This window comes from Malus domestica, chromosome 16 (assembly GCF_042453785.1).
Source record: "Malus domestica chromosome 16, GDT2T_hap1".
Lineage (NCBI taxonomy): Eukaryota > Viridiplantae > Streptophyta > Magnoliopsida > Rosales > Rosaceae > Malus > Malus domestica.
Window position 1 is genome coordinate 11,690,741 of NC_091676.1, and position 26,725 is coordinate 11,717,465.

The 26,725-nt window shown below is 38.6% G+C and overlaps 2 protein-coding genes across 2 annotated transcripts; one reads left to right on the top strand and one right to left on the bottom strand.

Moving 5' to 3' along the window:
• Window positions 1–75: 75 nt before the first annotated feature.
• Window positions 76–2,402, bottom strand: LOC103403547 (ubiquitin-conjugating enzyme E2 32). Its single transcript, XM_008342390.4, has 5 exons — window positions 2,023–2,402; window positions 1,605–1,736; window positions 1,425–1,509; window positions 819–982; window positions 76–728 (listed from the first exon to the last, which is right to left on the bottom strand). Exons 1-5 carry the CDS (start codon window positions 2,311–2,313, stop codon window positions 297–299), a joined length of 1,104 nt encoding a protein of 367 aa, XP_008340612.3. The 5' UTR covers window positions 2,314–2,402; the 3' UTR covers window positions 76–296.
• An 8,116-nt stretch (window positions 2,403–10,518) lies between these two features.
• Window positions 10,519–12,514, top strand: LOC103403546 (probable bifunctional TENA-E protein). The gene is made up of 3 exons (XM_008342389.4): window positions 10,519–10,799; window positions 11,146–11,366; window positions 11,947–12,514. Exons 1-3 carry the CDS (start codon window positions 10,653–10,655, stop codon window positions 12,305–12,307), a joined length of 729 nt encoding a protein of 242 aa, XP_008340611.3. The 5' UTR covers window positions 10,519–10,652; the 3' UTR covers window positions 12,308–12,514.
• The last annotated feature ends 14,211 nt before the right edge of the window (window positions 12,515–26,725 follow it).

Here is a 26,725-nt window from a genome sequence, read left to right on the forward strand (position 1 = left end):
GGATAGCACCCCGTATATAAAAAGAGAGAACGTAACACCATTTCGGTCTGACAAAATAAATAAAAGGCAACAATATGCAAATGGTTTGTCTATTTGTGTGAGATGGAAAATGTTTCTGCGATGACAAAACGATTTAAGTTTACTTACAACTGTGGACATTTTTGATGATCATAGATTCATAAGAGATCTCAGATACTTCAAGTAGATGTTAAAACTTTCAAACAGATGTCTCTTTAACTACTATATAAGACGTAGGCATATTCTGTTTACAAAGGCAGCTCGAATCGTCACTGAATCTAAGATTCATCCATGAAAACAGCACCGTGTCCGCTGGATTTCATAAACTTCTTAAAAAGCAGAACCATGATTGCAATGGTAAGTCCAACAGCAGCCCATGTGAACAAGCGATCGTCGGCTGCTTTTTGTACTTTAACTTCTGGCCTTTGTAGCAGCTGACTTGATCCGACGGAAGGAGCTCCATTCAACGCCCTTGCTACTTCAGGGGCAGGGTTAGCATTCAGAGGGGCTTCCTGTACTTCTTCAACAATCCTGTCTCCCGCCGTTGGGTTTGCAGGCCCTTCCCCAGAAGTTTCCTCGGCGGGTGTGGCTCCAGCGCTTTCGGAACTCTCCTGAACATCGCCTTCCTTGTTTGAAGGATGCTCTTCCGAAGCCTGTGAGGGGCTCAGTTGAGGGACAGGGGGTGCCTTGTTCAGCATACATTCATGAATCTGTGAGATTACTATTATCCGTTAGCAAGTTCCCAACACAAAAACTTCATCTGTGTTAATTTGCAGTGGAAACTTCATTGGTTATTTTACCTCATCCATTAACTTTTGGCGTTCTGCAGTGCCATATCTAGGGGCTGCTGCACGAGATTTGATGGCCAGAGAACGCCTTTCTTCCTTCTTGTATTCCAGTGAACCTAATGCACCATTTGGGTTGGTAGGCATGAATGCAATAAGTGCAACTAAAGCGGTCCGCACTGCCAACAGACACAGTACATTAGCAAGATGAGAATACAATGTCAATCATCGAGGAATCAACTCAAATTCCAGCCGTGTTTCACATCAGCATACAGACCGTGTTCTCAAATACCACTTAAAATGTCAATAATTGAATAGATACTCATTAAGAATAAAGAGAAAAGTCCAAAACAAGGAACATCATAGTGATATGGTCATTGGACTGAGCAAGTCCATTTCCAACTCCATTTCAAGCCAACCATGATTTTAATGGGTATCTGTTACGATGTTATCAATTCCGATGTGGGATTGGGCTAAGCAATAGGGATGCCACTTACAAAATGCACATTGGAACAGTGCCAGGCCTATCTACGTAATAATAAGCTTTTATAGCTCTTGAGACAGTTTGTCCGCATAACTAAGCACTAGCATACACAATGTCTAAGAAAGAGTGGAATTTACCGCTCCATGATGGCTGCCAATGCTCGGGATGATGATTCGATATGCTCAAGCAAATCTTGGTTTGGGTTTCGAAGCGACCATTTGGCTGCAAGTGAAGTAAACAAGTCAACACATCATGACTGAAAAACTATCCCAACCAGCAAACTAGCGCATTAACCTCAAAAATGCACGCCATATTACCGTCAGCAACATGAATGAAGGGGGTTTGAACGGGTACTCCGCCGGCAACTGGATACGCCCGTGGTAAATCCCACCTTCGAATTCGGTATCACGAGGGCCTCTGATTGCAAATTGCCAGTCAAATATGTTCTCCTGAAAACAGACACTAATCAGCTAACAATACTGATACATTGATAATTAGCATTTAGTCCAAACAATATCCCTAATTTCAAAATAGCCATAAAATTTAAAACAAATGCGAAATTTAGAAAAATGAACTACAAAGCAAAATTCAGCTCGAACCCCCAATATTTAAAATTCAATTCAAATCAAAATTCTGGTATCAAACTCAAATCTCACCATCAAAGCGGAATTACACAAAATAAATATACAAGAGCAATAATCTAAATTTGTAAAATTATTGGCAAAAGTGAGAAACCTCGAGGGGGAGGCTCATGAAATCGTCGGAGGGTTTGGATTGCATCTCCTTAACCTCCTGCAGTATCCGCTTCACCGCCGGGTTCTTCAGGTTGTACTTGTCCTCCGCCATCACAGTCCGATCCGAATCGATCCGATTCGATCTGCTCCGATCCGATCCACCGCCACCACCACCACCACCTCCTCTCCCGGTTAACAATTTTATATACGAAATACGAATACGAAGCGGGGAAGAGGAAAGAGAGAACCAGTCGGTGTTTATACGAGAGAGAGAAGGGGGTTGAGCATTCATTGGGTATTCGCCACGTCTTCTGATCTGCGTTTGCTGAGGTGTCAGACTATGATTGGGTATCGTGGATCTAACTTTGTTTTGCTGTCAATATTCTGTTGTTCAAGGTCGGTAGTGTTCCAACACGACTCTCTACGGATCCTTTTTGGTAAGAGCAACTCCAGCCTTCGTTTTTGGACGGGGGACGGGCTGCAGGAAGGGGCCCGAGGGCCTGTTGATTCTTCTCCAGCCATGGAGAGCCCGAGTGAGAGTGGGAGCCCGAGCACAAGGGGGTGGATAGTTGACAGGCCTACAGCCCGAGGGCCAAGGCATTTTTTTATTGTTTTTTGTGTCAGCCCGAGGCCCTACAGCCCCATTTCCCTGTTTTTTTATATTTTATATTATTTAAACAAACAAAAAAAATTACTATTTTATTACCTATTGCGAGGGGGAGGGTTCCAAGGGTAGAGATGCAAAAGGTAATTACTGTTCATTAATGGTAATTACTATTCATTAAAGGCAGTTACTGTTCAATAGGGTGGATTCAATAGTGGATTGCCAGGGGGATGACTCCAAGGGTGGAGTTGCTCTAAGGATAATGAGAATTCGTAAATCGTGTTCGTTCATCTTATATCGTACAGTCGGTTTTTATTAAATATTGTTTATGTTTATTTTTATATAAAAATATTTAAAATAATTTCTGACCTCATGATAGACGATGAACTGACACAATTTATAAATTGCTAAAATCATCACAAAAAGAATCCGACGAGGAACCAGACTCGGTAGTGTTACTAATTTACTGTTAGGTGAATGTGGCGGGTTAATTAGTCAATTTATGTCACACTGTAAATCTAACCAAACTGGGCCTCAAGTTAAGTCTTAACCCCCATTGGGCCAGTTTTGAAGTTTCTTACCTTAAAAGGACACTGTAGGAGGGAAGGTGGGCTTGTGAAGTTTTGTTTTAGTTCATATAGTTTCAGTTGTCGGGATTTAAATCATATTATTTTATGTCCATATGTCATACCTGTAGTTGCCTAAATTAGGTAGGTCTTTGGTTCGTTAATGATGAAATAATAAAAAATTAAAAAAAAAGTGTTAAGCTCTCGTGACACATAATTTGGAGGGGTAAAAGAGTAGTTAAAATCGATATTAAACCTCTCATTGGATGAATAGGTGTTAATTTTAATAAACTTGCAGTGGAAAAACCATTAACTGAAGGAAGAGGGGCACCTAAAGAGTTCAAGCTCTTTCTTTTGTTACGAATCAAGCTAATGGTTAAGATATCCCTATTTACTTTACATCTATTTATTTTTTACTTGTATGGGTTTTCTAATATTCATTCATGTTAAACCTAATATAAAAAAAAATTAAAATATTGAAAGAGAAAGCAAAGACGAGGGGGAACATTTCAGAATTCAAGGGGAACTTGGTAATATTCATACAAGATTAATATAAGAAACTCTTTTATACAACGATGTTTGGAGTTGGTGATTTTAACCAATATAATAAATAAAATTCATAAGAGGTAAGATATATATCACAACATGTGAAATGTACTTAAAACCTTGACCTAAGACCATCTCCAACCCTTGACCTAAAACCTAAAATTTTAGCTCGAGATTATTAAAAAATGAACTTAGGCAAATTTTTTTTCTTAAATTAATTTTTTTTTAATAATTATGTAAACTATTGTAATTTAATTTTATGAACATTTTAATCCAAAAATATTTAAATTATGATAAATATTGAAAAAATCACTAAATTGACACATGAAACTCATCAAACTTTCAACTTTCAACAAACTTTCAACTTTCACCAATCGTTCAACTTTCACCAATCTTTCAACTTTCATCAATCATCCTCTATATAAACATAAGTTGAATATCAGTTGATCACACAATCTTTCAACCTTTAATCATCCTCTATATTCACTAATCTTTCAACTTTCAAAATGTTTTTGTTTCCTAAAAATCCTTAATATCTCATCAATGAGTGATAGAAGAAGGCGTAGGAGGGCAATGCAGATGACACAATACCAAGCAAGCCTTGACATTGAGGATATAGAAATGATCAACGCAGAAGCTGAACTTGCAAACTCGCTTATGCAATATGAGCACCATGCTGAATCTAGCTATCATGGTTCTGTCACTGGACGTTCACCATCACCTATTTCCACTGTACCCTTTCTCCCTAACCCTTCACGAACCCTATCCTCTATGAATGCAGTATGTGTTGCCCCTGTCTCATTTTCTTCTCAGAGACACACTCAACCTGTTCACTCCATGGTCACACGTTTAAATGATGGCATTCAAAAACCAAATCCCAAATATGCTCTTGTACCATTGTCTACTCCAACCCTCCCTGACCGCAAGCTTAGTCTGTATGGGGGTGAGCCCTTGGATGATGGAACAAATTTTCGAAGCGTTGTTGGGGCTGTCCAATACCTCTTATTCACACGGCCTAACATTGCTTTCATTGTAAATCAAGTCTGTCAGTATATGCATTCACCCACCACTACACGTTGGGTTGCAGTCAAGCGCATTCTTCGCTATTTGAAAGCCACTCATAATCGCGGTATAGTTTATAAACCCAGTTATTTGTCCCTAACAGCCTTTGCAGATGCTGACTATGCTGGTGACCCAGATGATCGCTGCTCCACTGGTGGTCATTGCAGGTTTCTAGGGGATAACCTAATCTCTTAGAGTTCTAAAAAACAAAGAGGTGTGTCTCGCTCAAGTACAGAGGTTGAGTATTGACAAATGGCCTATACCTCCGCCACTTTATCTTGGTTTAGACACATATTCCGTGATCTTCATCTTCCTCTCAATCCACCAAGATTGTGGTGTGATAATATCAGTGCACTGGCAGTAACTTCCAATCCGGTTTATTAGGCTTGTATGTATCATGTGGAAGTTGATTATCATTATGTTAGAGAAAAAGTAATTCGAAATGAACTTGTTGTGGGATATGTTTCATCCGCTGACCAAATCACATATCTCTTAACAAAGGGCTTGTCCACAACTCATTTCAGTTATCTCATTTCCAAGCTTCATGTTCGTCAACCCCCATTCAGCTTACGGGGGTGTGATAAACCAAATATTCAGGACCTTTCTCCACGTCAACAATCCATGGTAAATGACTCTCCAAGTCAGCAATCTCCACACCAACATTTTAAACTAATCAACTCGCTGTTATCAAGTCAGCTACACAAGTTGGATATTCTTCAAACTCTTCAACAGATAAAAAGGAATCACAATCCTTCCTTATCTAAAACTCATAGCATTTCAATAACTCATAGCGTTTGAAAGAGAGGAATTTTTTTATTTGAAAAGAAATACAATAACTGAAAACTCAATACCAAAGATTTGACTTGCAAGGAGGAGTGCATGACAATATTTTTAGAGTTTCAATAACAATTTACATTCGATGTACTTTCTTTTCACACCTTTAACGATCTCATACTCATAGAAAAATTATCAACTTACATGTTATAGCAATGTTACACATCATGTTGAAAATTGTTCAAGGAAGAGGCTTCCAAGTGGGATGTTGGGCTATCTAGTGTTGTTCCTGAAAAAACAACCTAGGATTATTGCAGGTTCCATTCCATGTCCAAGGAAAGGAAGCACCGTAGATCTTCCTTGTTTATCTTGTCCTTAATCCTTATTCGATTATTCCTTTATCCTTTTGTGCATAACATGCTGGCTCATGTCCAAATCAAATTTACTTATAGAAATATCAGATCCTTGTTATGGAGAAAACTATATCAGCATAAAGAATAATTTGCTTCTTGCTTGGGTCCTGTCGTCGAGCGTTTACATACTCCTAGCATTACATGCACAAACTTCGTACATAGCGTTTGGATGTATTAAATTGTTAATAGGTTTTTTTGGATCAACAAGAATCATTTGACGGAAACCATAATCTTTTGCACTGTCCTAATTAGTTTTCTAAACATATGTCCAAATTTGACCTACTTAACAATTTCCAATTTTGGTTTTCATACAGCTGTTGATAGATTGTCCTTGAAATTCCACGGAAGGTAAAGTTATAGCATATCTTACAAGTTATGTCAAAACCATGTGAAAAGTCATAGCTTAAATGGTCAGCTTATAAATAGATGGAAAATAGCAATAGCACTCGTACACTTTTTGCACTCCAAAAAACAGGTAAAAAAAATCAACTTTATTCATCTCTTGAAACCGAGAATTTTTTATTACGACGGGTGTCAACATTGTAAAGAATGAAGGAACTTAGCTATGAAGGCAGAGAGAGATAAGTCGAAGAGGTTTTAGAGGGATTTGGATCCTCGCTGGATCCCCTCTCTGGGGATCTAGGGATCAACATACATGGACCGTTGATCAAAAATCGTGCGGCCACAAATTTTTCCTTTTTTATATTTTTCATGCAAAACGAGACTGCTTTTATTTTTAAAAATATAAAAAGCATTTAATTGGGGCTGCACGATTTTTGATCAACGGTCCATGTGTGTTGATCCCTAGGATCCCCAGGGAGGGGATCCGACAAGGATCCAAATCTGTTTTAGAGAGAGAAGAATACTTTTCAACTAAATTTCTATTTCTGTTTACTTAACTTTTACAAGGCACTCCTACTATTTATACTCATATACTCTCATAACTTCCTCCACTAATATCAATACATGTGGTACCCTTTACATAACACAAATGAGAAGATACAACTTATATTCTAACAACAGGAACACGGGTGGTACATCATGTATTTTTATGTAAGTGGTGGAAAATTTTATTTTTTAAGTTATTAATTTTTTAACACACATATTCCACAATTTGTACAGTGACATGTGGTGTACCACCTTGTGTGCCGATCACACTGAAAAATCTCTCCTTGAAACCATGAGTTGTGCCTCTGGATTGACAACTGTTGAAGTAATGAGAGTTACAAGAGCACGATTTATACAGTTATCTTCTCGAAGGCAAGTAGATGACTGGATGGTTGATGGTGTTCTAGGTAGCGCTCTCTTCGGCCTCTCAGACCAGGAAACCAAAGATGTTGAGCTTGCACACCTTCTTTTAGCTTATGCTGAGAAGGTTGCAAAGAAACAATATGGTTGCGCGAAAAAGCTGCAAAACCTATGTGATTTCTTGTCTTCCAATAGCGGAAATTTGTTCAGATAATTGTTTACTATTTTACCAAAGCTCTTCAGGAGAAGACAGACAAAGAAACTGGCAGAAGCACATCTCAGGGCTCGAAAAGTAGAGATGCTCTCGCAATGCATGTCGAGGAGGCAATGTCGGATTTGAGTCCTGCTCTAATGTCATGCTTTTTAGATGTTCCTTTCTATCAAGTTACCGAGTTTGTGGTTATCTAAGCGATTATGGAGAGTGTAGCATCATCCAAAAAGATTCATTTCATTGACCTTGCAATCAGGAACGTAGGGCATTGTATCGTGTTGATGCAAATGCTTGCGACAAGATACGAATGCCCGATTGAGATGCTAAACGTTATCGCTGTTTGAGTGACATCAAAGAAGAAAATTGAGGACACCGGCAGAAGGTTGGCCCAATTTGCTAAGGCATTGAAGTTACCTTTTACCTTCAAGATAACCATGGTAAAAGATATCAAAGATGTCAAAGAAGACATCTTTGAGTTAGAGACTGGTGAAGCAGTTGCAGTTTACTGCCCTCTACTGTTATCTAGTACAATGAGCCAACCCAATTGCTCAGAATCCCTGATGAAAGTCCTCAGAAACCTCAATCCACGCCTCATGGTGGCCATTGAAATAAAGGCAAATCACAATTCTGCGATCTTCATAAACCGTTTCTACTAAGCATTTTTCTACCACAGTGCATATTTTGAGTGCCTTGATGCCTGTATGGACAAAGGTAGCACGCGACGGATGGAGTTGGAGGAAACATATATGAGTCACGAGATCAAGAACATTGTTGCGAGTGAAGGCGAAGAGAGGGTGATCCGGCGTATGAAATCGAGGGTTGGAGAAGTTTGTTTACAAAATGTGGGATGGTAGAAGTTGAGCTTAGCTTGTAATCCTTGTACCAGACATACCTTATGGCCAAATAGTTTTCTTGTGGGAGGAGTTGCACACTGGGGACTAATGGGAAGTGTCTTGTTGTTAGATGGAAAGAAACTCCAATTCTCTCTCTGTCTGTTTGGAAGTTTCATGCAGTCAATGCTAAGACTTCTAAACATCTCGTGTTAGAGCTATAACCCTTGTAAAAATAAAATAAAATTCAAAACATATGTTTTCTAAGTTTTGTTTTCATAACAAGGTACATAATTACATCTTACCTAGAAGGGAAAATCTTAATTAAAGGTTATATTACTATCCAAAGACAGAGAGATATTCTCAAGTCTAGGATCCAAAATCACTTCAAAAATATGGCAATAGATAGAAAAAAAATACACTTGGCCAACCCCCTCTTGATTTCAGCCCCATCAAACCCCATTGTGTGACCCCATCCTCCTCTTTTGGCCCTAATATGATTGTCGGACAAAAGAATCTCTCCATGACATGAGCCAAAACAGTTAAACGTAAAATGCTTTTATAGATGTGTTAAGAGACTTGTCGTTGTCATTATGAAAAACTAATCACGCATTTTATTTCATTTTTTAGCAGGATCTAGGATTAATACCTTGTTATTATCAACTTGGAGAAAGTTATTTTAGTAGAGAAAGAGAGGAGTTTTTTTATTTGAAAAGAAATACTAAGAACTTAAAACTCAATATGGAAGATTCGACTTGTATGGAGGAGTGCATGATGATATTTTTCAATAATAATTAACATTTGATGTACTCTCTTTCCTTCTTAATGATCTCATACTCATAGAAAAATTACCAACTTACCGCTACACGTCACATTGAAAATTGTTTTTCTACTTACGTTGGACTATGAATTCAGACCATTGATCGTGTTTATTCCTTATGAATTTAGACCATTGATGGTGTTGATTCCTAAGTACTAGTGCTTGTACTTCACCACAATACAAAAACAATAAGCATTTAGGGAAGAAACCAATGTAGGCGTTTTAGCCAAAATGGTCCATGAGATTTGCATAACACATCATTTTGGTCCTTGATATTGAAAATAATAGAAATGGTCCCTGAGATTGTCCACCATCCATTATTTTGGTCATTCGGTTAAAAACTCTGAGCTCTTAGTCAAAAGTTTGGGCAAGTTTCAAAGCTTCGTAACGCAATCGTTTCTTAACCAAATTCGACCCATAATATATCAAAATGAAGATAGAAAAGTGTAGAACAAGATTATACTTATTTGGAAGCCCAATGGTTTCCGGAGATGGCCGTAAAATAGCCTGAAAGATGACTGATCCGCAGGAAAACTGGAAAACTCGCCTGAAATTGAGTAAACTTTAAACGTTCATAACTTCTTCAATACTCAACGAAATTGAGTGATTTAAAAACAAAAATCATACTCCTATATAAGACAAATAGAGTGTTACCTTTCTTGATGGCTAAATTTCCGTGGTTTGGCCTGAAAACGGCTCGAAACTGGTTATCTTGGTCTCGAGTTAGCCACTTTCGAGCCGTTTTTCTGCCAAAACATGATGAATTAACTATCAAGAAAGGTGCCATTCTATTCGTCTCGTTGATAATTATGATTTTCATTTTTGAATCACTTGATTTCATTAAGTATTGAAGAAGTTATGAACGTTTAAAGTTTACCCAGTTTCAGCGCGAGTTTTCTAGTATTCTCGCGGGTCAGTCACCTTTCAGACTATTTTCTAGCCATCTCTGGCAACCATTGGGCTTCCAAATAGGTATAACCATGTTCTACACTTTTGTATCTTCATTTTGATATATTATGGGTCGAATTTGGTTAAGAAACGATTGAGTTACGAAATTTTGAAAATTGCCTGAACTTCCAGCCAAGAGCTTGGAGTTTTTAAACGAATGACCAAAATAATGGATGGTGGATAATCTCAGTGACCATTTCTATTGATTTTCAATCTCAATGATCAAAGTGATGTGTTATGCAAATCATAAGGATAACGTCACCAATGTACAAATTTACTAAAAAAGGAAATAACATCACCAGTCTACATAAAGGTGGGACCAAAACGAAACACACAAAATGGGGCTGCTTGGACCGGCCCATGAATATCTGAAACAGTAGCAGGCCCAACGATCAGAAGCGGTAGCTACTGCCGACTGATCCGACACGCGTACCGGCTGTTTTGCAGCATGGCTCCCACGTGTTCGGCACATAATGGTTGAACATTGGGACTGCCCACTCTAATTACACAAAAGCCCCTCCCTCCATCTCCATCTCTCGATCTGTCAGTCGCGCGGTCAAATGCGAAACAGAGACTCCACAAGGAAAGGAAGAGATCGAAGCCGCGGAAATGGATGGGAAGCCGAAAGCTGGAGTGTCGATGACCAGCACGTGGCTGAGGAAGCACCGTCTGATCTACGCTGGAGCCACCCGACACCCCTTCATCCTCAGCATTCGCGACGGCACCGTCGATCTTTCCGCCTTCAAACGCTGGCTGGTAAGTAAGCCGCAATTAAAAGTTGGTTAATTTGGTTCGCTACGGCGCCGTTTGATTCTCCAAATCTCCGGGCAGCAATGATTATTTTTCTTTTATAAATGTGATATTTACTTAAAATTAATCTTAACTGCTTAACTCAGGTCACAGAGTATTACGGTTTAGTGTTACTTTTTACTTTCTAGCGAGGGATTTTACTTTTGTGAATGACTAGTTTTATACTAATTTATTCACGAGTTTCATCCCGTTGTGTGCGTAAGTCCAAATTTCGTGGTCTAGTAAATGTGAGCAGCACTTACAATTAACGGATTTTTGCTTTGGTAGTCAAATTTTGAAAAGGTTGGTGCAGGGCCAGGACTACATATTTGTGAGAGCATTTGTACCATTTGTGGCGAGTGTGCTGATAAAAGCTTGGAAGAATTCCGATCACGAAAGCGGCGATATCGAATTGGTACTCAGTGGGGTGGCTGCTCTGAACGATGAGATTGAATGGTTCAAGCAAGAGGCTTCCAAGTGGGGTGTTGAGCTATCTGGTGTTGTTCCTGAAAAAACAACCCAGGCTTACTGCAGGTTCCATCTTCAGTTTCACTCCAAAGTTTCTTGCTTAGCAGTTGGCAATCACTCATTCTTTTTTATGTTTTCACATTTAGGCTAATGTTAGTAAGTGTCGTAAGTAAGAGAGACGTACATGAAAGAGGATGACAACGAGTCAGTGTCTCAAACCTACCAATGGCGCCATGTATTTTTACTTTACATGGCGTCGGTTGATTGTTTGGGACACTGATTCTCACTGTAAATGGTCATTGAAGGATATTCACATTTCATACAAGGGTTCTTGAAAATTAGTATAGACTGTAGAAAATTTGGTTCGGTATAGTGTGATGAAGTTGAGAATGGTGTCACTGGTTCTGTACAGTTACATGCCTATCTTTCTCATCATCGATAGTGCTAGTTACCTAGTGCGACGGACACCTAGTCACGTTGTAGCCATACTACTAGTGGGACAGTAGATTTCCGCTATTCAAGTGGCCCAGATGTGTAACCAAATAAAAATTGTTTAGGCTAAAAATTTGGGAGTTATTTCACTTTCAGTAAATCGGGCATTACCGTTGTGCCAATGTAGTAGTAATTGGAGTGGTGTTGGTTGCAGATTTCTGGAGGATCTAATGAGCCCGGATGTTGATTACGCTGTGGCCATGACAGCCTTTTGGGCCATCGAAGCTGTATACCAAGAGAGCTTTGCCCATTGCCTGGAAGAAGGGTCCAAAACCCCACCAGAACTGCAAGAGGCTTGCCAAAGGTGGGGCAATGATGGCTTCGGCCAGTACTGCTCCTCTCTCCGAAACATTGCTGACCGAGAGTTGGAGAAGGCCGCCTCAGACGGTGGGCCTTTAGTGAAGGTTTCAGAAGATATGGTCACCAAGGCTGAAGTAGAGTTCCAGCGTGTACTCGAGTATGAGGTTCAGTTTTGGAACATGAGCCATGGGAGTCCTGGACGCTCTGCTCCATGAACCTAAGCGGAAGCGATAAATTATGGCCTTCACAGCAGGAAATGAGGCTGAAGTTGGACAAGCAAACAGCTGTTGCCTGTGCTGTGTAAATAAAACTAAACTTTAGTAAGCACTGTATAAGACCTTGGAGTAGAGGAGGACAAAAATAACATTGCGAAAAACAGACGAACATGTTTGGTATATATAGAGGGCTTCCTCTTTACCCCACTGCGGTGAACATGCTGCGGTGAACATACGTGGTTTAGCATTAGCACCACCCTAGTTTGGCAAGCTCCGCCGCCCCGTGGCCCCGTAACACCCGAGGCCACTCTAGCTACCTATGATAGATGTTCAAGATGATACATAAAATTGGAAGAAAAGTCGCACACAAAGTTTACAAACGCGACAGATCTCTATCTTCTAGGATCGCCACAATACAGTATACAAATTGAATGTGATTTGAAGGTAGAAATGTTTAGTGTTTGAACTGAAAGCTTGATCATATGTCGCGTTTTAGAAAGCTTGTGTCAGGGATTGCTTTGTTCAATGAGTCTGCTATCATGTCTTCAAAACCTGATAGATTTTGCTTACTAAATATAACTTGAACAGTACAACATAGTAGTAAATGTATGAGTTGTATCATAGTTTCTCTTAATGTAACAAAAAGTAATAAAATTAAGAGGGAATTAAAATATAGCTCTGCATGATTGGAGATGAAAAAATTTAATCCCGTGTTATTTTTTAAAATATTTTTTTTAGTAGGCTAAAATATTGCCCCGGGCCAAGTTTTGCTCCCATGACTACCATGCACACATTATTTAATTCTGTTGCACTCTTATTTGTGTCTTGACACTACATATTCTGTAAAAAAAATGTTCATTCTGTACACTTTGCACTCTTGTTTTAATTTATTCGTACTTTTTACATATCACCTTCATCTTATGGCTTCATTACTCTTTGGGTGTCGGTTAACATACCTTGATTTTGGTATCCTGCGTGGATATTCGAGTCGGGTTGCATATCAGTTTAGTAATAGAGCAAGGTTTTCGGATTTGATTTCATGATTGCTTTGATGGCAGTTTGGTATTAGAGCTTAGATTTTCAAATTTGGTTTTATGATTGCTCTGATGCTAGTTTGGCATCAAGTGTTATGTGGCAGTTTGTAGGTTACTTAATTAGCTTATATGTTTTATACATTGTTAGCAAAAATACAATTTATAAAATAAAAAGTAACGACGTTGACAGGAATATGAAGCAAAAGTGTTGTAAGACCATCAATGAGAACCCCCACCGTCATTTTTGAGAACTCATTTAAGGACTTCAAGGGAATCTTCGATGTCCCTAACGGTATATTGTCTTCAATGAGAAAGTCTTTATAGTATAAATCCTAAACTTGAGGTTTATATAAATGAAACCGTTGATCTTCCGATGGAAGGGTACCAAAACTTCAGTCTCTATATGGAGTCCTCAATTGTGAAGATTTGTATACATACTAGAGCGAGGCCCTATACTATAGAGTCTTGTTTTCAGACTCATTAAAAGGCCTTGAACCTCATATCTGAGAACTATACAGGCAGAGAGCTTAAGGGAAGGGATCTCCATTTTTTGAAAAAAATGGGGATTAGATGTGGGGCTCACTTCACATCAAATTTCAACGATCCGAACCGTCTATTTTGTTAGTCTCGATTCATAGATCATCCTTGCAAAAATTCAATTCAATCCGAAACCATTTGCCTATTTAATTATCAATATCAAATTCCATATTTTCTTATATAACAAAGTATTCGTTCATTTCCTTGAACCCAATTAGATGTCTTAAACATTTCCAATTTAGCTAATATTTTGCAAGGATGATCTATGAATCGAAACTAACAAAATAGACGTCAATCCGAAACCATTTGCCTATTTAATTATCAATATCAAATTTCATATTTTCTTATATAACAAAGTATTCGTTCATTTCCTTGAACCTAATTAGATGTCTTAAACATTTCCAATTTAGCTAATATTTTGCAAGGATGATCTATGAATCGAGACTAACAAAATAGACGGTTCGGATCGTTGAAATTAGATGTGAAGTAGACCCCACAGCTAATCCCCATTTTAAAAAAAAAATGAGGATCCCTTCCATTAAGCTCTCTGACTATACAGGAACTAAATATAAATCACCACTGGAGATGCTCTAACCACGTTGCAGCTTGAAAAGTCCGAACCAAGGCACATGGCCAGGCTAGAGTTAGGCAAAAGTTGACAAGACTTGCTCGTTGTAGGTTACTCAGATTAATATTCTATGTATTGTACAATCTAATGTGATAGTGTCATTGTGGTTGGTTGAAAAGACTTGAATAAATTGAGGCATCATTGTTAAATTATAAAAGGGTATATATTTTATGGGTAATGTTAGAGAGACCATCGTATTTTGTAAATCATACGACGTTGTTAATGGTGATTGAATTATTAGTTAAATATTGATTAACGTGCTTATTTTCTATTATGACACATTGTATATGTGATCTGAAAAATTGATCTACCTAAAATTATTCATACTTTATACTTGGAATAAAGTTTAAAAGTACGCAGCAACATATAGCATCGAGTCACTTTGTGAACCCTCATCAACAATATAGCATCCTTGTGAGAAAGTTTCGTCCCCATTTTCAGGTGGTTGTCAAGGCGTATGTAGTAGCATGGCAAGCAAGCGAAGGGAATTTGTTCACTCACCTATATATAAGGGCATTTATCTTGAGCTAATTAAACCTAGCGAACAAGGCAAATAACCAACAATTATCCTTAATTTTGACCCTCCAATCTACAAACTGAAACATAATGAGAAGTTTTTGTTGCTTATTGCCCAAAAATAATCCAGATCAGAATTCCAAAACCAAAAGAAACGATGAGACAACACCTCCTGCTGCTAGTGATCCCGAAGAGACAACTGCTCCTAACAGAAATTCATATAGTCCCGAAGGGCCAACACCTTCTGCTGCTAGTAGTGATCCCTGCCGCATAGATTTTAACTTTCGTGAGAATGAAATCAGCAACAACAAAGCCGACACCGTTGGTATATTCAACTTTGGCAACAACAAAACCGGGGGCTCCAACCACTCCAAAATTCGCCGTTTCAACTTTGAGGGTAATAAAATTCAGAAGAACGACGCCAAAAATGTTTTCGGATTTTGTGACTTTGGAAATGAGTACTGATCTATAGGAAGAACTAGGAACTGAACAGATAGCAGTCCCCTCATGAGCTAGTCATGAGCGATGTACTTGCTCATGCATGTGTATCAGCAAGGCACTGAAACCCTAGCTAAAAGTGAAAAATGAAATTCCTTAATTAATATATTTCAACTACAGCAACAAAATAGATGCAGTTGATGTGTATTCAACTTTTACACATAAATCTTTCTTTGTGGATCATTAATATATATAGGAATCTATTTGTGCAAAATAAAAAAATCCATGACAAAATGTTTTAGTTTTCTGAAAGTAACTTTTAACACCGGCCAATTGACTAAAGTATTCTGAATGTAAGTTCGTCAAAATACACCGGCTATTCCTTTTGGAAAGTATCTTGTTCCCTTTCTTTTCCCTTTTTGAAAAAAAAAAACTAAAAAAAAAAATTCCAAGGAGATCACATCTGGGCTATCAAGCACTTCAGACTTGATATTCCTTTTAATTCATGCAAGCCTCCAAGTGTTCACATTACAATTGACTTGGTTATGAAGAATCCAAAGTGTATATCGAGCACCCAATGCAACTCAAGTCATGACGTGGTACTTTGGAATTTGGCTTTGCCAATCACTTTTCAAGAATATCAATATATATTTGAATAAGATACCATCACAAAAGTTCGATTGTTGGCTTTAGAAGTGAACAGTTTGTTTAACTGAAGAGTAATTTCGATTTTATTACAATGAAACTTTGAAAAATTCGGACTTTTATTACTCAAAAGTTTCGTTTGTCTTGCTAGCTATCGTACCTAAATTTTAGTTTTCCAACCATTTTCATATTTCCGTTAGTTTAACTAATGATGCGGCAGTAAACAAACCCAAAAATTATTTTAGAAAAGAAAACTTTGGGTGGTAAAGTCTGAATTTTTTAGAGTATGGATCTCGCCGGATCCTCTTTGTGAGGATTTTGGGAATCCGTGAATCGTGTTCGGTCATCATACATCATGCGGTTAGAAATCATTTTAAATATTTTTATTTAAAAATAAACATAAACAGTACTTGATAAAAACTGATCGCACGATGTATGATGAACGAACACAATTCATGGATCCCTAGATCCTCACCAAAATGATCCGGAGAGGATCCTGTTGGAATTTTTTATACTTTAAATGGTAAAATGGAGTTTGCCCCATAATAAATAAACATTGCCGGTAGGGTTAAGAATCCAATCACCACTGCCCTCTAAATATGCACAGTAGTTTAGCTTGGGAATTAAGCTAAGGCTTTATACGTATACCAATAAAGTGGCTAGCTATAGCTTCCCCTTCAATATCCATACAAACTATAAAGTGCCTATAACTATTATAGCATTCATTCATGAGACAGTTCTAAGCAAAAGTGAAGGAGTTCTTGTTTCAAGCCTCCAACTAAATCGAAAATACAAGGAAAACCCATGTACGAGCGCTACAGTCCGGAGTCAATGTTATACAGTACCAACTCTGTTAGCAATACTGGACAATCATATCCTTATCTGGGTTATCATCCTGCCCAGCAGCCTCCTAATCAATATATGGAAATTCAATATTGTCCACCTCCTCCTCCTCCTCCTCCTCCTCTTCTGTATGGATATGATCATCTTGATCAATATTACAGTAGTAGTACTCCTCCGGATCCCGGACTTGGGCAGGACTACAACTATCAATCCCAGCTTTCTCCTCCTCCTAAAGCCAAGCCCAAGAAGCCCAAGCAGCCCAAGAAAAGCAAATCTGTCAAACAAACATCGTATAAAGTTTGCAGTAATCAAGTTAGCCAAAACACAGGGGACAATCATAAGATTTACAACATTGCCATCAAATACAGTTTTCGGGATTTAAGCCATGCGGAGGATGGAGAAGGTAAAGAAGTTGGCATCCAGTATGGTCGTCGTGACTTGAAAGAAGAACAAGGAAAGTGAATATATTAGGGCAATTCAGTGCTTATATATATTGTTCCAGCAATTCCCATACCACAACAAAACTATATGCTGTTATGCGTGCCTTTATAATTAATATATGTACAAGAAATTATATTACGAAAACTTTGAAAGTATTGTTAAGCTAGTTTGCTAGGGTTCTTTCATCTCTTTTTTTTTCATTGTTGCGCCTAAAATTTTGACTAATCCAAAAAGGAAGGGGTGTGCTATCCACAAACCCCTTTTTACTTCTTCACATCCTTTGTTTATTTTTGTCATTTGATATTCTTCAATTCATCCGATTGGACTGTTGAAAATTAAAAGGGTGTGTGAGAAGTAAAAAATGGTGTGTGGACATCACACCCCAAAATGAAAGGAGCAAAGTATATATGCCTCATATCATGTGGGGGTATATACGTTGATCGAGTTGGAAAAATTCTTGTATGCTAGGTACTATTATAAAAATCTCCGCCTAGTGTTGCCAAGGCCCGTCTAGGTGTTAGGCGGCTGACCACAGTCCTGATTAATCTCTAGGCATTTGAAAGTGTCTAGACATGCTTAGGTACACGCTTATACCCACTTAGACACCCACATATGTCACGACCCTCACTTAGACAGAATATAGATAACTTTTATGTTATTTGTTTTTAACAAATTGTAAGAGACTTGTTGAATACTTGGATGAACACTTATTATATTCTGGTTTCCCATGTTTTCAATATGTTCTAATACTTTCTAACCTATATGTCATTATGTTTTTCAAATCATGTATCTCAATAAAATCATGTATTTTTTTATAAACATGCACTTATTTATACGATATACAATAAGTTTACTTAAATCCGTCTAGTCCACTTAGGCCCCCACCTAGCCGCCTAGGCGCTAGGCCCTAGTCCACCGCCTAACTGGCACTTAGCGTCTTTTAGAACCTTGATGCTAGGTTGGAAAAGTTATTGTGTGATATTAAACATTGTTACTTGGTTTACTCAATATATACACGCAATATTAGATATAATATGATGGATAGGTGACGAGTTTATGTTATGGTGTATAATAGAAAAATCAATTCGTGTAACCTAACACATGTTAGTTGACGTAGAAGCACGTGAAATGTAGGCTCAACACGTGAGTAACCTGCTTCGACACCATGAAGTTAAGGTTCCACAATCAAAGTAATTGGCAAATATAAAGAGTAGCTTAACTCCTCATAAGCACATGCAATATCATTTAATTTTCCCGTGCAGTATTCAATTCTCAACATATATATGGTTGAACTTCTCACACCACATAATGGTCATGAACTCCACTAGCACATATTTGGATTATATACATGATAGAAATGTTATGAATTATTCAGATTCATAATTCGTACATGTATAGAAAAGGACCAGTTTCGAAAACGATTGCTCAGTTGTAGGCATAACATATATAGCTTGCAAATTAAGCAAGCCACATGTTATATATTCCGACTCCATCATCTCCTATACATAGACAAGATTGCTGCATTCGTGACTACAGCAAATAAGAAATCAGGTAATTTTGAGCCTCCAAACAACACAATGTCTCATACCCAATTCTTGTACTCTGACAGCATGCTCGCCAATGGTTCAGACCCTCTGTACGATCAGCCTACATACAATCCCAGCTTTGGCGCTCCTCCTGCACCGGCTGCTGTCAATGGATATCCAGGTTACAATAATTATGATCCTCCTCCAGTACCAAATTATAGTTATGGTTACTACGGTAATATCTATCCATCAGCAGAGTCTGCTCCACCTGCTCATGCTCCGTATCAGCCGCATGGATATACTAACTACTACACTCCTCAACCTCAACCTCAGCCTCAGCGTCCATCTACTTATGGATACTCTAGCAATGGGTATTCAACACCGCAGCCCGCTCGACGTCCCAAGGCCAAAAAGGGTAAAAATGGGAAAAGCGGCACAAGTGGTACGTCTTACAACGTTTCTGGGAACAGAGTCAGTGGAAACAAAGGAGACGGCAATGGAGTTTTCAACATTGGCAACACGCATGGTCTTCGCGGAATTGAGAGTGAAGAAGAAGAAGAAGATTGAATGATCAAGTATAGAAATATTAATAAGTCATGCATATATGCATGCACCGTAAGTGTATGTAGTAATTCGCAGTTCCAGAAGGGCATCGTTTTTATATAACATGGGCTAAGCTCTTCCTTATATTTACAAATAATTAAGAGATGATGTAGTACTACACTGTCTAATGACGTTTGTTTACCTCTTTAAGGTTAATACTTATTATTTATCTACTAATCAGTAGTACTATTATATAATGATAGGTTCTGCAATGGGTTTGTACTCAAACTACTGAAGTAATTAAGAGTATTTACTTTTGCAGTTGAGGTCGTATGTTCGATTATGATTTATGCATTGTGTTAGTTTTATTTACTTCATTTTTTTATTTAATTCATTTCAAGCAAGGACAATCCACCCAATGAGGAGATGAATTATATTAATCTCTATCTTACCATATCTTAGTGGGCATGGCTTAACCTCCAAGCATCCATCTAAACTCTAACTAGACTACTAAAAATAAAGGTCATAGAAGGAGGGTTATAACTAAAGGGTTTTTATCACCAATGGTCCATGAGATTGACCAAACTCATCATTTTGGTCCCTCACTTTCAAAATCAATAAATGTGTCGTCCCTGACATTCACCACCGCATATCAATCTGGTCATTCCGTTTAGATTCCATCAACTATTTCTGTTAGTTTGCATGTGGAACCCACAAATCCAATAAAATGGTGACACGTGGATTACATAAAAGAAGGGGTTTTATCACAAATGGTCCCTGACATTGATCAAACTCCTCATTTTGGTTCAAAAATCAATAAATTTGGTCCCTGACTTTCACTACTGCACATCAATTTAGTCATTTCGTTAAAATTTCATCAATGTTTTTTGTTAGTGTGATAATATGGTCCCACTGGTCCAATCATATGGTGCCACATGGATTAATTATAAAAAATATATTTTTTTAAGATTTAAAACTAAAAGTACTATAAGAAATTAAAAACTAAAACTAAAAGGGAAAAAAAAGACATCATTGTCTTCATCTAGGTATGCTAAAAAAGAAAAGGAACGCACCATGACACCTCTAAAGCTCTTGTCCTCCGTGAACTCACTTCTCATTCTCTCTAGTTGGTTATAATCCATTCAAATTTGAATTGAATTTGGATTCGATTTTATTGAATTAAATTGAATTTTATTTTCCAATCGGGATTGTGGGATGCGAAAGAAATGTCAGCGCGGAATAATCGTCAGTTGGTTCACTCTAAAAAAAAATTAGTTTCTTATAGTTAATCCTCTTGGCGCCATATGATTGGACTAGTGGGACCACACCAGCACACTAACAAAAAATATTGACGAAATTTTAATGGAATGACTATTGATGTGCAATAGTGAAAGTTAGGGACCAAATTTATTGATTTTTGAAACTCAGGGACCAAAATGAGGAGCTTGATGACTGTCAGGGACCATTTGTGATAAAAACCCTTCTTTTGTGTAATCCATGTGTCACCATTTTATTGGATTTGTGGGTCCCACATGCAAACTAACAGAATGACACACATCTGACTTGGAATGTCCACTTGGACTCCGAATCGAGCTTTGCTGGCCGACACCTGGAAAGTGACGAAGCCATAAAGTGTAGTGTAGTGGAATATGTGAATAAATTTAAACCTAAAAGTGCCTAATTTTAAGAGTGCGCTTGTGAGCGGAAATGAACCCAATTCACACGTGATGTCAGAGCATAAGTAAAGTACAGTAAAGTGGATTAAGAATTATACCATCGAAGGTAATCGTCAATACCAAGATTTGCCAAGAATCCTCGTCGACATGAAAGCTTAGCTACTAAAACTTGGAGGTGCGAAAAACAAGGGTGAGTGGGTCTAAATATAAAGCTTTATAAAAACTTTTTTGAAAACATTGTAACCCCTAGCCGTAAAACAAGCATAGTTTCCAAAATATACATACTACGTATAGTACGAAAATACTTACTGTAACCTGCAATGTCGCAAGAATACAATGCGTCATAAAATTCGTAAATAAATACATGACGTCCGTAATCACATAATCTTGCATAAGAAAACATATTATATCGAGTGCTCATCAACACATGTTGACACACGAGTTCATGCAGAGGTATTATGACATGAACATAATTGGGTGTAATAATGATTTACGCTCTAGTACTACAATCACGTGAAGACTGGCGCTACGCGCAGCACATACGAGTTCTAATTGCCTATAGTAATCTAGGACAGGACTGGCACCTACAATGGATCCAAGGTGAGAGTACAGTGCGATGTGCACATACACGTGAAAAACTGGTCCTGACCGGGCGAGTACTAATACCGGTGCAGCAAACGATGAGCATATAACATAACTAAAATCATACAACGGTAAATCAATAGTTTACGTCGACATAATACTATTCCATAAATATTAATCATGGCCACAAATAAAATTAAGGCATCCCCTTATAGTAAGCTTACATGTGCATCCCGTAAGATTATCTCATAATTTCCCAACACTAAGACATTTCTTATAAACGTTTCTTTAATTATGGCAATCACTTCGAAAATTCATTAATAAGTATATATGTGGAAACTAGCCAATATATATATATATACACACACACACACTATATAAAAGAAAGGACCCACTCACAAATCATGTCGTCGAGTCGAACCCACCTCGTAGCATCGAGAGTCCTTGCAATGTGTTTCGCCTAGAAACGAAACCATTTAGGTAAATATAATGTACTAATGTAATTACGCGTTTTCGTGCAAAGTACGGCTAATAAAGGAACTATCTTAAAACGGTTGAATTTTGAAAATTGAACGGCGGATTCAGATTTGGAACATCGAGAAACCTAAGGAGGAACCTCGGGTTCCTCCACGTGCCGCACGCATCGACGAACTAGCCTTCCTCGCGAAGGCCTACGTTTTGCAGGTTTTTGGTCCGACTTTTTGAGCTTCTATCGAGCTTGATTCTTAACCAAATTCGATGATACAAAAGCCAACTTGAATCTAGAAATATAGGGAATCGATCTATACCTACTGGAAGCCCAAACGTGATCGGTGTTGGCCGGGAATTTGGTCTAAAAGTGGCCAAATGGCCACGGGTCCTAATTTTCCAGAAATCTGGGAAATTTTTCCCAGGTTACTTCCTGCATTAAATCGTCACCCAATCACCATTTTTAAGGTTAGAACAACATAAGAGATTCAAAATAAGGAAGATTTGAGGGTCTCAAAGCTCACCATGGTCAGAGAGATTAGTGAATAATGATAAAAGTCACTGTGCAGTTCCATTTTTCCATTTGGGTGTCCTGAGTAACTGGGTACAAGGGTGGTGGTCTTCAGCGAGGTTGATGTTGATGGTATGGTGGTGGTTTGGTCGAGAGGTTCGCCGGAGTATGGCGAAGTGGTTGTTCCTTGGCTTGAAGAAGAACAAGGGAGGTGAGGAAGAAGAAGAAGACCCACAGATGGTGGTGTCGTCGTCCAGGTTGCTGCTGTGCAGTGAGCAGGGTTTAAGATCTCTATGACTCTTGATGGGAAGAAGAATGACGTGAAAGTGTGAGGTGGGGGAGCTCTGCTACATTGTTTTTACAAAGAGAATAAAGAGATGAAAGATAATGAAATAGGAGAGAGAGACATGATGGGATGGCAGAAAAGAATAGGGAGAGATGATAGGGAAACACAGGAGAAAGGTGAAGGAATGGGGCGTGGGCCCCACATGGTACACAGCCCAAGGCCAAAAACAAATCAAATTATCTCCCGTAAACGCGAAATTACTAAAACGCCCATCACGCTCCATAGTTTGTAAAATTTTCGTCGTAACTCCAAACTCTGTTTCTTTTGCGCCTATGCGTTCGTAATGATGAGTACTACGAGGATACGCTAAAAGAATGTTTCATATGCCTCACAATTTGCTGGTCAACGAAAGTCAACGTCCTTGCCTCTAGGGGCATTTTGTCAATTCCCTCATTTAAAATTAATAAAATTGTCAAATTAGGGACAGGTTGTCACAATCTACCCACCTTAAAAAAATTTCGTCCCCGAAATTTTAAATAATTTGCTATACAAAAAATATTCAAAATAGAAGGAAAATACATAAAGAAGAAATGAAGCTTGAGTGATTGCATAAAAGAGAATGTCATTTCGTTGCAATCGGATTGCAGTGATTCCTTTTTCATGCCTCCAAACTCATACTTTCTTTTTCCTTCAGTACAATACTATAATATAATACTTTGGGGAAAACCATAATGGGTACATAGGGCAGAAGGGGTGGATAGGGCATGGAAGAATTGGAAGAATCGGTCAGTGAAGAAGGAGGTTCCTGGATGTGGGAATGAATTTAGGTTTTTTTCCTTTCATTTTTTTATTTTTAAAATTTTTAATTGGTTAATTTTTTAAAATATTTTTAATGTTCATATGGGCCAGATTGACACATGACATCCAGTCATGGTCCACGTAGACGCCACATCATCAATTAACAGAGGTTCTGACAGAAAACTTAACGGATGTATGAAAGTGTCTCAGAATTATGACTTTAGGTACTAGACTGGGACGAAAAAAACTTGATGTATGAAATGTTGAAAACCAAGAAATTTCAAGGTTGTAAATTGAGATTAACCCAAATATTTATATACGTATAATAATATCACGTCAAAATACATATATATATAACGTAAAGTTAAAGTAATTGTACTGAAATTAAAACTGAACATAGAATATTTTTCACCTACGCACTCGTTGCGTCATGTACTCCAAAGGTAAGTGTGTAGTATCCTTGGGTCGATCCCAAACAATAAATAAATAACTAAAAATGCTAACGTAAAGGGACCTACTTGTCCACTTGCTTAACGAACACAACGAATACGTTATCAATATTACGGTATGCAGCCCGCGATATCGACAACTCACTGTTGTCTCGAAAAGCAAGCAACAAATTTTCGAGGGTGCAATATTACCATCATGCCCTATTGTGAAATACACATACAATGTCTGATCAAATCCTCGATTGTGCTCACGCACTACCCTCTCGGGCAACATCGTCAATATTATAAAAAAAATTATATCGTAATCTCGATCATTCAAATACATGTTCGCAATACTCTTCTGTCAATCATATATTGTGCATAAAGTCTCCGTACAACATCTTAAACAGTGCCATAGCCAAAATTGATAATTGTAACCGTGGTTACACATAACTCTAATAAGGATAGGTGTCATTCATAATCATAGTAAAACTGTAGAATGAATAAACGCAACATGTCCACCAAGGTCTAGATAATTCGTTCAGACTAACCGTTAGTCTAAGGGTAAAATGTGGTACTGGCATAAAGTTAGTATACATGGCCTTCAAGAAGACTGTCAAAGACTCGGAAGTGAAACACGTATCACGGTGAGATATAATAGCGTCGGTCACCCAATGTACCTGAACATATGGTTCACAATGTCTCAGCGAGCAAATTCATAATGAATTTCCACTCGGGTTCAGCGAAAAATTACGCCGAAAATGCTAGATGAACACTCAAGAATTTAAGAGTCAAAACAAGTCCATCAAATCTAGAGTACAAGATAATTGGATTGAATGCATAATATCTCGCTCTAACAGTAGCTTCTGGAATATTCAATCATCAATGGTAAAGATTCGTCTTGCAGAGTATTTGTTAGGTGATTGAGGAGTTAATGGTCACAACTAAAACTTCAATGTCAGCGGTTCATCTAAACGGTTTGTCTGCTTCAAAACTAATACAAAGTGCAGTAGGGTATACATGTACTCAAGGTTGACTGGAATGCCAAAGTGCAGTAGGGTATACATGTACTCAAGGTTGACTGGAATGCCTTTCGGTACAGAAGGGTGAATATGGAGTCACGGTCAAAGTAGATGTCGATCAAAATGCCAGAATATCCGATAAATTCAAAATTGAGAAATTTTACCCAATGGTAAAAAAGGTATCTCTATGGACCAACGAAAGGTGAGTTGACTTGCGAAGTCGGTCGATAATCACTGAAACACCACCATAATCTCCACAAGTACAAGATACCTCGTACCGAGAGTTTATGGTGATATTTCCCAACTCCATTCAAATACAGGAAGTGATTATAACCACTCGAACAATCGTGTCATCGTGTTCTACCTATTCTATCGCTAGCACTTGAACTTGGAAGCAAGCTACAGCTACCTTGAATCAATCAATCAATCAATCAATGAAAAAAAATCGCTTACGGTTCGGGGACCCCGAATTACTCTACACACTCTACATTCACTCCACATCAACCTTGTGTATGCCATATTCGTCTGTTGATTTCAAATTCGAAGGCGACAATGCTTCCTTTTGCACTGTTAACCCTATCCTATCTTTCTCTGGGGCTTGGTTTTTAGAAATGGGGTCCAGACTGAAGTTTTACTTCAAGTCACTTACCCTTCATGCAGTCACCTTTTGCAATTATTTTTGTTGTACCATTTCTATGCTTTCCCGTCTCTGTTTCTAGTGTTTTGCCTTAGTGTGTAAGGCCATCTCCAACCAATGGCTGGCCAGAGGGCTCGTTTTAACCCTCTGACCCTCCAAGATTCTCCAAGATATTAATATTTTAATGAACAGTACAGGGCCATATTTGCCTCCGTCTCCAACCGAGGGCCAAAGGGCTCGTTTTAGCCCTTTCACAAAAAACCGTCTCCAACCGAGGGCCAAAGGGCCATAGGGCCAAACATAATTTATTATTTAAAAGACTTCGACCCCTTCCCACCTGTCCCCCCAACCTTCCTCCACCACCCCCTCTCTCTCTCACCTCTCTCTTCTCTTTCTCTCTCTGGACACCCACCTGCATCCCCAAAACCTTCCCACCCTTCCCACCCGTCCCCCCCAACCTTCCTCCCTCTCACCCTTTCTTCCCCCTGCTCCCATCTTCTCTGCGCAACCTCTCCCTAAAAAAACTCTCCCCTCTAGAGCCCCTCGACCTATCCGTCTCCCACATCTGCTTCGCCACTCTCCCGCCCTGCCGCCCCTCCCTCTCAATCACCTGCCTCGCCGTCAACCACAACCTCTTCTATGCCGCATCGGGCCACGAGAAATGCCTCTGGATCTCCACTACGTTGAGCCTGATGATTTGGCAAGACTCAGATCTCCGCTGCGTCGAGTCGGTCAAGGCGCATGAAGATGTCGTGAATGCGTTAGCAGTGTTGAACGATGGGATGATGTACACTGGGTCGACGAATTGTCAAATCTGGGTGTGGTCCAAACCCTTCGGGGAAGAAAGAGAAGACGGGAG

What these genes read in the sequence shown, in the direction of transcription:
- LOC103403547 (XM_008342390.4), bottom strand. Translation starts at nt 2,313, where the DNA reads ATGAATGCTCAACCCCCTTCTCTCTCTCGTATAAACACCGACTGGTTC. An exon ending in TCATGAGCCTCCCCCTCGAG is followed by an intron (nt 1,737 to 2,022) that starts GTTTCTCACTTT and finishes GTCTGTTTTCAG; the next exon opens with GAGAACATATTTGACTGGCA. An exon ending in CTTCATTCATGTTGCTGACG is followed by an intron (nt 1,510 to 1,604) that starts GTAATATGGCGT and finishes CTTCACTTGCAG; the next exon opens with CCAAATGGTCGCTTCGAAAC.
- LOC103403546 (XM_008342389.4), top strand. Translation starts at nt 10,653, where the DNA reads ATGGATGGGAAGCCGAAAGCTGGAGTGTCGATGACCAGCACGTGGCTG. An exon ending in CCGCCTTCAAACGCTGGCTG is followed by an intron (nt 10,800 to 11,145) that starts GTAAGTAAGCCG and finishes AGGTTGGTGCAG; the next exon opens with GGCCAGGACTACATATTTGT. An exon ending in ACAACCCAGGCTTACTGCAG is followed by an intron (nt 11,367 to 11,946) that starts GTTCCATCTTCA and finishes TGTTGGTTGCAG; the next exon opens with ATTTCTGGAGGATCTAATGA.